Source organism: Cydia pomonella, chromosome 25 (genome assembly GCF_033807575.1).
Source record: "Cydia pomonella isolate Wapato2018A chromosome 25, ilCydPomo1, whole genome shotgun sequence".
Lineage (NCBI taxonomy): Eukaryota > Metazoa > Arthropoda > Insecta > Lepidoptera > Tortricidae > Cydia > Cydia pomonella.
This window is the reverse complement of record NC_084727.1, coordinates 3773578-3785321: the sequence shown is the minus strand read 5'-3', so window position 1 is coordinate 3785321 and position 11744 is coordinate 3773578. Positions and strand designations below refer to the sequence as shown.

The 11744-nt window shown below is 36.2% G+C and overlaps 1 protein-coding gene across 1 annotated transcript; it reads right to left on the bottom strand.

Moving 5' to 3' along the window:
- Positions 1-7149: 7149 nt before the first annotated feature.
- On the bottom strand, positions 7150-11742 carry LOC133531546 (uncharacterized protein K02A2.6-like). The gene has a single exon (XM_061869817.1). It carries the CDS (start codon positions 11559-11561, stop codon positions 7314-7316), a length of 4248 nt encoding a protein of 1415 aa, XP_061725801.1. The 5' UTR covers positions 11562-11742; the 3' UTR covers positions 7150-7313.
- Positions 11743-11744: the final 2 nt, after the last annotated feature.

Here is an 11744-nt window from a genome sequence, read left to right as displayed (position 1 = left end):
TGTACTGATTTAATTTGTTATGGCCTGCTTCAGACTAGATTAGTCTAGACAGTCTGCCATCACGGCCTGCTCTAGAAGACAGGCTGCTATCATAGCCTGTTCTAGACAGTCTGCCTTCAAGGCCTACTCTGGGCAGTTTGTCAAAGTATAAACGAATATAATGAATCAGGCAACAAGGCCAACTTCTTCAGTTTCAACATTTATTCAGCAAATAGGCCACAAGGGCACTTTTACACGTCAACATGGAATTTGCATACAATTAAAAAAAAACACATCAACAATTATAAAATACAACTAACCGCAAATATCAATTCAAACAAATTACAAGTATCTCATATTACAAGTACCTTAACAGCATATATACCTACTTATGGCCTCTAGACAGTCTGCCATCAGGACCTGCTCTAGATAGTCAGCCAAAGTATAAACTAACATAATAAACAGTCATGGCCTGCTCTAGACAGTCTGCCATTACGGCCTGTACTAGACAGTCTGCCAAACTGACCAACCCAACCAACCCAACACTCAGAGACTCTCGCTGGTCAGATGCAGATTGCTATATCCTGGACACGGCGTGTATAGTACGCCGGTTTCTCACTCAGCGGCCCTGGCCATCGGCAGCTTGGACCCTGCCCCACTGCTGACAGCACCATGTAATAGCTTAACCTTCTTTGCTTTAGTCAGCTCTTGCTGCGAGACCCTCGCTTATCATCAACTTCATTCGTCCAGCCAGGTTACCAGCGTTGAAACATAAAACAAATAAAAATGTTATAATTATTGGCAGTAGCAAAGATCGTTTTAGTCACAGTCATCATTAACAATGAACATTTTATAAGCCATAATTATCGACACAGTCGATCATTATCAACATCATCAGTCGTTACTATAATATACCTAATCATCATCTATATTCTATATCGTCATCAAAGTCGATCATCATCATTCAGTCATTATCATCTTCAACATCATCAATCGTTACTATAATATACCTAATCATCATCTATATTCTATATTGTCATCAAAATCGATCATCATCGTTCAGTCAAGCATTATCGCCGACATTGTCATCGAAATCACCCAGCTCCGTTATCATCATCGATTTGGTCAGTTATTGACCGTTATAGACATCGAGGCAAACACCGTCGCTGACACCGTCACTGTAGACGACATGTTCAGTCATATACATCATCATCGTTATCGGAACTCTGTTGCCTAAGATTTTCCTTAGGTACCTGATTTACTCATAGGTGCTGAAATCGTAATCAGATGTCACAACATTAATTAAATAAAATGACATAAATATTCAATCAATTCATCAACACCGAAAATAATTACATTTAAAACGTGTTTTTTTTTGTTCGTTGTTACATCCGGTTATTGCCTATACTAGTGATGACAACAGACTTCATGGCGAAAATGCAATCACTAATTTTGTGTTTATTAAACACGGTTGTTTTGCCTAAATATTTTTAATATCACCCACTTATTTCTTGTCATCACTGTACCTTCTGTCACAAAATCATGTGTGTCTTAATCAAGCTAAATTTTTATGATACAAAAATGTATGAATTACTTTATAAGGCTTCATTAAATTAAAATGTTATCTACTTTTAACTTCATTCATATAACTCACTCTGGTGTGTATATCCTTTGTTTAGGTCAATCACACAGTTCTTCACAAAACCATACTAAAATGTCTTAGTAAATAATTGGTGTTACCTGTTGTATTCATCAATTTTACATTTTAAGTCAATTTTCAATGACAATCCTGTAAGTCTTGTCTTTTCAAAGGAACACTGATTTTGTTAGCATATTAATTTTATATAAATTGATTTTCTCAAACTTTACAATGTTTTTATATAACTAAGTAAACTGCTTTTACCTTTGTAAGACACTTTCTGGTTGTGTCCATTACTTACACCTTTACCTACTTTTTAGTAACCTGAAATTTAATGATTGAATACCACTAACTGTTAAGTTTATTAACCTGAACCTGTCATACAATAATTATTTCAGATTCACCCTTAAAGCAAATGAAACTATAAGTCACTAATAAATTGTATTTCATAGCAACAATTCATGATTTCATTCGTGATTTGTTATTGGATTGTACAGCTGCATTATTTAAATTTTCATACCTAGTAAATTTAAGAAAAATAATACAACATTCATTGACTTATAAATTTCTTCATAAAGATGGGACTTACGGGCACCCAGTATGGTGCCAGCACAGCGGTGTCAGTGAATGCGAGCCAAGCGTGCACTCCAAAGTAACTATGCGACTGATGCAAACTCATCAACCATCAATGTGCATTGTAGCAATCAAACTAGGCACACCAAATGAGAATGTTCGGTTATATGAATGGGCATATCTTTACTTTTGAAATCTTTGACAACACTAATATTTTCAACAATATGACCATGTGTGTTGACAGCACAGAAAAGTAATCTGTTCACTCAATCCTGTTAAACTAATGCTTTTATAGGCAGAATTTGCACTATGCTATTTGCACTTACTAAAATGCATAAAAAAACACACAAACATAGATAAATACTGCTTCTCAACTATGTAAAGGTATTAAGTATTATATATAGTATTAATAGAGCTACAAGAATTCTAAATAAAAAGACTTGCATGATGTGAAATGTCAAAATCCAAAACGGGCCCGAGACATCAACATCATATTCCCTGAATGATAATAATGATGCTTTGAAATTGTAATTTATATTTTGGCACCGTAGAGGAACATGACAGCAGTAAATTGGTGCAAATCTGTTTTACAATATAAAATGGTACTTAATATCATTAATGATATTAATTTAACTTCCTTGGTTTGTATGTGAGGTGTGAGGGTTAATACCTTCACTGCAGCATTAAGTGTAACTCGTAATTAACCATACTTTGTATGAGGTCTTTCAACCACCTACCGCAGTGAAGATGTCAAGTCTGGAATAATATCCCTATAGTCCAATATGCAAAATTTCCATACATCAAATGATATCTAAAATTTCCAAAAATTCAGCACATTTATTTTCATCTTTAAATTGTATAAGTACCTATGTAAATATTTCTCATATACAAAATTAGATTATTGTGATGCTACATTTAAAACAATATTATGAAAAAGACATGAAACTATCAGTATCATTTCATATTTAAAAATCATATAGTGTGTGTGATTCCATTCATTCAGTTTTGTTTCTATTTGCCTCTCTTTAAATTTCCAGATAAATAATTTTCAATATACTTAGCAATGATAGGCAAGTAAATGCTTATACCTATATCATTCAATATCTTCAATTAACTTTTTTCTTTTGAATTTTCCCATATGAGTACCTAAAACCTAAATAACTTTTATAAATAAATAATTTGTTTGTTATCAAATCATAAACGAATTCATTTGTGTATTTTATCCAAAATGATTTAAATGATTTTTATTAAGATTCTATTGAGACCAAAGTAGATAGAAGTATATTTTAATGAGTGTGCTGCTTGCTAAAGGCCTCCTTTAGCTCTTTTTCTTTAAAACTATCATGGGCCACTGTCCTACAATTCTAGCCCGCTGACAGATTAAGTTCTTCCTCTCATCTTAGTTATACCATCATTCCATCATAGCAAAAACCTCTAGGATACCAATCCAATACCTTTTTTTTGTTATCTCTTAACATATATAAGTATTTTAAACTCATGCATAATTAAAAAAAAACTTTCATTGCCATTAGTCCATCCAAAAATAGTAATAGTCAACATTCAACTTACAGAATGTCATTATACAACTCAGTGTTAATAACTAGATTCACTGAGCACTTGCACTGCACAATGCCATCCTTACCGCGTTGCCTTCCTTCATAACCATGTCACAGGCTCTTAAGTATGGCTCTTGTCTCACCAGAAAGTTGATGGTTGATTGCTTGCGCTTGTATTTTCGAGAGCTACTCTCATTGTATTCCGTCTCATCTCACAAAACCGAAAACAAACAATGACAAGAACACGGGTTAATAAATAGGTCAATACCATAGCAAATGTATGTAACTATGTACAGTACATTGAAAATTTAAAACAAAACTTTTGATTTATGCAAACGAAACGAACTGTCAATCGTTCTCTTTAGCGAGCAAAACAAACAAGCTAATGAAATCTTGTATCATTTATATACTATCAACTCAACTGTTTCGACTATGAAACAAACATTTAAAAGACCAAGCAACTTACATTTTTATGCACCTCTATACAAGTGAAAATAAATTAAGTGCATCCAATATCTATGTGGGCATTTGAATTCATAATCCCGCTTTCTGAGATGTAGAAGTCCATTGATTTAAAGCTCAGTAAATGGGGTTTATCATACAAACCACTGCATCCAGTTAATATTTCTTTTATTACATCGATACACCGTATTAACTAAGATCACATCGTACATAATATCGGTCGACGGCATTCCGCCAAAATCTGACAGTTCTCTATATAAAACTAAAATGACCATAAACACAACAACCAAAAAGTATAAAGCCCGGTGCATACTACACGTTATTATCAGTATAAGGCCACATACAGGATATTAACTATTGTGATGCTTACAATAATATGTAGCTAGCTACAGATGGGACAGTGGCCTTGTGTTAGTTCCCTTTACTATAGTTGTGGCGCTGTAAACTTTTATAATCTGTGGCACATATTTGACAGTAAAGACTAGGGATTTCAAGAATGAAAATTATCGATATCGATATTCTTTAGTGTTGTGACTACGATAAAAAATACGATGAATGACAGGACCCTCCTTCAGGAAATATGTACTTTCAAAAAGGATAACAAAAAAAACTAGAGAATGTTTTTAATTATATTTATTTTTAATCTTTAGTAGCTTTTTGTCTCAAACGGTGCGCTTTGTATTTTTTATAAGCGCTAACATGCAAAGTATGCATTTTTAAAATATATTTTTCCTCAATTTTACCATTTAAAATTCTGTTGATAATGTTACACCAGTTGTGCACTTGCAAACGTATTAACCCTCTAGAAAACTATAAGAAGTATTTGAGTATTTTACATGACATATTAATGACATTTCCTAAAAAGTGTTACCATCACACAAATAAATCCTTAAAAGCTACCCCGTGGTGGAATGATGAATGTGACCGTGTAGTTTTACAAGCTAAAATTGCCTTACGATCTTACAAACAATATCCTTCTATGGAGAATTACATTATATACAAAAAACTAGATGCTCTAAAGAAAAGAACATTATTTGAAATTAAACGCGTGAGTTGGTTGAATCTTTGTTCCTCCTTTAATCGTATGACATCGAGTAAAATTATTTGGGACCATATAAGTAGATTTAAACATGCAAAACTGAATACCGTTTCTTCATCTTCAAATTTTTTTCAAAATCCTGATAATGTGACATTGTTTTTAGACAGAATTGTTTCCGACAATAATCAAATATCAAATAGTGACCTTAATGATTACTTTGAAAATCGTGGCTGCCCGGAGGCTCAATGGATGGTCAACCCATTTTCTATTAGTGAATTTTTAGCCGCATTAGAAAATAAAAAGAAACTTCACCTGGTCCTGACTTAATTTCTTACAAAGTAATTAAAAACTTACCTCTTCATGCCAAGACAATACTCTGTAAAATATTTAATGATTTGTGGCAAAGTAATTGTATTCCCCCAACGTGGAAAATGCAACATGTCGTCCCGATACTAAAACCTTATAAGGATTCTAATTTTTTAAAGTAGAGGAATTGCACGGTGGATTGATAACACACAACTCGAAATAACTTTTGTCGATTTTATTATATAATTATTAAATTATATTTTCATGTTTGTAAACACGTCTTTTCTTTTGACAACTGACACCAGTTCTAAATTTGAATATTATAGGCTAGGTATTTTGCTACGCAATCACCATAAAGGTTGCACCTTAACATAATTGTGTTGAGTCATATAGGCCAATTTCCTTAACGTCTTGCTTTGCGAAAGTTTTTGAAACCATTTTAAAAAATAGACTTGAGTGGTTTACAGAAAATAGCAAAGTCATTCCAAGTACTCAATATGGTTTTCGGAAAGGTAAAAGCACGATAGATAACTTAAGTTGTTTAATTGGGGATATTAAGAACAATTTTCGTTCTAATCAATATACTTTGGCGGTTTTTTTTAGACATCAAAGGGGCGTTTGATAACATAGATCACGCATACCTTATTAAAAGTTTATCTTTATTAGGGTTTCCTGGTCATATTTTACGCTGGTTATTCAATTTTCTAAACAATCGATCTGTAAGTCTAAAAGTTAATAGATCTACATTAATAGGTTCTAAAGTTTCTACAAAGGGTACTCCTCAAGGTTCTGTATTATCTCCTCTTATATTCATTCTAAGTTTGGTTTGTTTCATGAAACAAATTCCGTCTTCTGTTAAGCACTTATTTTACGCTGATGATTTGGTTTTATATGTAAATTGTAATGACATAAAAAATGGTGAATCTATTATGAACAGTTGTCTGCGTAATATTCATAGCATATTAACAAATTCGCTAAAACTTGAGGTTAATGTTTCCAAAAGTTCTGTAATTCTCTTTTCTCAAAATGGATTACATTATCCTCAAGTTTTATACAATTCTAACGTTATTCCTGCTCAGTCTTTTGTCAAATACGTTGGCCTATTTCTTGATTATGATCTTTCTTGGAAAACTCATATTGATTCAATTTCTAAAAGAGCTGAAATGGGTGTAAACATATTGAAGTCGTTAACTGGAGTAAAATGGGGTGCAGACCCTAAGGTCCTTAAAACAATATATATCGCGACAATTAGAAGTCATTTTGACTATGGTTGTATGTTTTTTGCTGATGCGAATACCCATCTTTTAAGGAAACTAGATATTATCCAAAATAGGGCCCTACGAATTATTACGGGGGCTATGATGTCATCTCCAATTAATTCTCTGGAAATAGAGGCTGGCATTGTTCCTTTATTTGTACGCAGATGTTACATCACTGACAAGTATGTTCTTAAATTAGTTAGTCGTGGTAACGAAGTAATTTATAGATACTTAAATAATATCAATATTCCAAATTATAATTTAATACCGTTTCCTAATTCTTCTTCCATAAGTGATGTTATAACTTATTTAAACTTTGAATTTCAAGATATAGTTGATATAAATTACATATTCATTAAGATTTATAGAATAGTTTATTCATATGTTGACAATAAAATTAAAATGACAGATATGACATATTGAACGCCGTTGATGATGTTCTCTATGGTAAAAGATAGGTGATATGAAATGAGGTTGTAACATTCGTTCGCCCTAAAGATTTAAACGTCCATCTCATCAATTAGTCGACGAGGTGGTTTAATGGTACGCCGGCTTCGACGCGGTGCCATAGGTGTAGCGGCTGTGGCCGTACTGGCCTCATTCTGAGGAGAGCAAACTGGGGCAACTTCTCCAAGAGATTTCGCTCCAGCTTCTGACCCTGGGCATGGCACTGTCGATCCATTGGCTTGCAATACTGGTGTTGACGATGTAACTGGTACCATAGGAGTTCTCTCAGCTGGGCTTTCTTCTAGGTCAGGGAGACGGGGTCGTATGTGATCTGCGTGATACCTCCTCTCCACCCCAACTGGAGTGTTAATAACATAAGAATATCGATGTGTGCGTCGAGAGACCGTGGCAGGCTCCCATCGCGGTTGTTCCCTGCTTCGCACATACACAGCATCACCCGGTCTATAGTTTGGAGTCTGGTCAGCGGAGTTAACATTCGCTTGTATTTGTCTATACTGTAATGAACGTTTAGCACTTGGTCTGGCATTGTCAAGGAGACAATTTAGTTGTCTTCCAAACATTAGCTGGCCCGGCGCTTTGCCAGTTGTGCTATGGGGTGTGATGCGATAAGCGAAAAGGAAATGTTCTAAACGTTTCTTGAGGCATTTTGTGCTTGACGACATTCTGGTCTTGAAAGTCCTCACAAGCCTTTCGGCTAATCCATTCGTCCGCGGATGATAAGGTGACGATTTGATATGTTTAATTCCGTTTTTTTCACAGTAATTCTGGAATTCTTTAGAAATGAATTGGGGGCCATTGTCAGACACTAAAAATTGGGGTAGACCAAAGGTAGTGAAAATTGTATCCAGTTCATCACATAGTTTGGTTGTCGTTATTTTGGTCATCGGCTTGATTTCAATCCATTTGGAAAAAGCATCTGACAAAACCAACCAATATGAACCTTCGAATGGTCCGGCAAAGTCGACGTGAATCCTTTCCCAGGCTTGGTCTGGCATGGACCATGAGAAGATTGGTAGATCTGAAGTATTAGGCCTATTTTCCTGGCATTTGTGGCAAGTCTTTACATGTGTGTCTATATCTTCCTCTATAGTTGGCCACCAAACGTAAAAACGTGCCAGTGCTCTCATTGCTGAAATGCCTGGGTGCCCAAGATGCAGATATTTTAGGGTCGGTTTCCTCAGAGTGTCAGGAACAATAATACGGCCTTGCCACATGATTATTTTGTTTTCTAGTGACAACTCATCGCGCTTCCGGGCGTATGGTTTTACATCGTTTGAGTATTGATGCTCACGCCAACCAGTTTTTATAAGGTTAGTTATTCGTTTAAGCGTAGTATCTTTTCGCGTTTCATCTCGTATAACGGTTTCAGATAATGCAAGATCGCCAATGCTATCAGTTTGCAGTCGCGCTACAATTTTGTGGACCTTGAGTTCAGACTTGGAAGGTAATTCCTCTGGATTGGGCATCCTGGATAAATAGTCTGCGATGAGATTGTTGCAACCTTTTGTATACTTAATGTCGTAATCATAACTACCAATTATTAAAGCCCATCGTACTAGGCGATTGTTGGCGAGTTTGGGTAAGTTTCGTTGAGATCCCAAAATGTGTATCAGGGGCTTATGATCCGTGACTAATGTAAATTTAGTGCCACGAAGATATTGGTCAAATTTTCTAATCCCAAAAAATATTGCGAGAGCTTCGCGGTCTATGACAGAATATTTTGACTCTGCTGGTCGGAGTTTTCGTGATGCGAAAGCAATTGGTTGTTCAATATTATTCCTCATGTGAAAAAGCACTGCGCCCACGCCCTTCTCTGAAGCATCACAGGCTAGGTAAAGTGGGCACTTATCATTGAAAGCTACAAGTGATTTAGAATGAACAATCATTAATTTAGCACGTTTAAAAGCCTCAGCTTCCTTGTTGGTCCATTGCCATTTCATTCTGTTCCCTGTTAGTGTGTGAAGATCGGCGCATACACTGTGTAAGTGTGGTATAAATCGCTCATAAAAGTTGACTAATCCAAGGAATGATCGTAGCTCCTTGGCATTAGTTGGTGGGGAAGATTTGCTGATAGCTTCTATCTTTGATTTTGTAGGGCGTACTCCATTTTTGTCAATTGTGTGCCCAAGATATTCTACTTCTGGTTGTAAAAAGGTACATTTCTTTAAATTGACTTTTAATCCAGCTTGTTCCAGTCTTTCAAATACGGTACGTAGTGTTTCAAGGTGGTCTTTGTCGTTTTTTCCTGTAACTGCAATGTCATCAAAGTAGACTGCTACATTTGGCAATCCCTCCAGAAGCTTGTCAAGATAATGTTGGAATATTGATGGGGCCGTGGAAATGCCAAATGGCATTCGGTTGTAGGTGTAGTATCCTTTGTGTGTCGATATTGTCAAGAACTGTTTAGATTCGGGCTCAATTTCAAATTGTAGGTACGCATCTTTTAGGTCAATTTTTGAAAATTTTTCACCCTCCGCTAGACTCTGGCGTAGTTGATCAAACAAAGGAACAGGGTGTGCGTGTGTTATCAGAACAGGGTTGAGTGTGCTGCGGAAATCACCACAGATTCTGATCTGGCCATTGGTTTTCACCACGTTAACTGTCGGTGTTGCCCACTGGATCGGAGTCATATTTGGGTCTACTTTGGTTATAATTCCTTCTTCAACCAAACGATCCAGTTCAACTTCTATGTTTTTCTTCATTGAGAATTTAATTGATCTGGCTGTGATGTGTTTCGGTTGTGCATCGGGCTTGATGTGTATGTTTACTTGATAATCTTTTACTTTTCCAAGTTTTCCGTCGAAGAGTGTTGTATGCTTGTCCAGAATTTGTTTTAGTGTAATGGCTTCCTGTCGAGTTTTCTTGATCGAGTAGACTGGTTTTGGAAAATCCATCTGGAACATTTCGCTCCATTGAAGGCCGAACAACATAGGGTCTGCTGACTTCATGACAACAACAGGAAGTAGTCTTTCCTCATTTTGAATGCGTACGCTAACGTTTGTTAGACCCTTTGGTTTGAGTCTTGTATTTCCATATGCGCGCAAGCTGGGAGCCTTTATGAGGGAAGGAGTTCCGATACGCACCCAGAATTGCGTACTAATGATCGAATAGAGAGAACCGGGATCCCAGTCCATCGTGCAAGGAATGTCGTTAATGAAAACATCAATTTTTTTGCTGTCCTTGCTGTTCGTTTTACTTATTTGACAGACGATGTCCGTTTCATCTCCGCTGACGTCTGAGTAGGAAGATTGAGACGAGTGGCTGCTACTCCTGTCATGCTTAAGTTTGTGCAGCTTGTTTCTTTTGGTAAATGTTGTTTGTTTATAGTTTCGATTAGGTAAGCATGCTTTACCTGATTTGATGCAGCAGTCCTCGAAATGGCCTGGTGTGTTGCACTGTTTGCATGTATGTGTTTTGGCAGTACATTGGTTTAATGGGTGTCTTTCGGGCTCACCGCATCTCAAACATTGATGGGTCCGTAATTTGCGCGGTGATGTGTTCTGGTAAGATTTGGAGTTTCTTTTAATCTTATTGACATTGGCCTGTGTGTCTGTATCGCCTTCTGCTCGTTCCCGAGATTGAGCAACGCTAAAAATCTGAGAGAAAGTCACTTCTTTCATCTTACCTTCTTGAATGTCTTGTAGATCAGGCCATTTTTGTTTAAGATCGATCTGTAATTGTTCGTGGTTTAGCCCGGTTGCAAATCGGTCACGTAACTGTCGCTCTAGTAGATCATCGCTATAGCCACAATCTTTGCTTATTTCTTTCAGCCTGTTAGCGTAATGTTCCATAGATTCATTTTCTTTACGTATGCAGTTCCAAAAGTCCGTTAATGCTCTATATCTTGTGCGTTTTATTCTAAATAGGTCCATTAGTTTATTTCGTACATCCGCGTATGTACTGTCTTCAAAGTGTGGTGTAAGTGCAACCTTTATTTCGTGAAAGATCTCCGGTGAGAGGCAGGTGAAAAATAGTTCCTTCTGTATGTTGCGTGCATCCTCGCCCCAAAGTTTGCATTTTGTTTCGAAATAGTCAATAAATTTTTCAACCGCGGTATCGTCTGGATTGAATTTGTCGCTCTTAAAACCGTTGTAAACATTGTTTCTGTTACCGTTAGTATTCGAAAAACTAGGTGACTCCGTGCCGTTTGTCGTTGTTGGTGTAGGAGCCGCGGCAGTTGCGTTTTGCTGTTGCGATAGCAACAATTGTAATATGTCTGAAATTTGCTTCTGTTGTGTAGCTTGCAATGTAAGAAACTTGTCAAATTGTTCGCTGTTCATTTTGTAACGAGTTTTGTTTTAATCCTCGTCGCCACTGATATAAATTACATATTCATTAAGATTTATAGAATAGTTTATTCATATGTTGACAATAAAATTAAAATGACAGATATGACATATTGAACGCCGTTGATGATGTTCTCTATGGTAAAAGATAGGTGATATGAAATGAGGTTGTAACAA

What these genes read in the sequence shown, in the direction of transcription:
- LOC133531546 (XM_061869817.1), bottom strand. Translation starts at nt 11,561, where the DNA reads ATGAACAGCGAACAATTTGACAAGTTTCTTACATTGCAAGCTACACAA.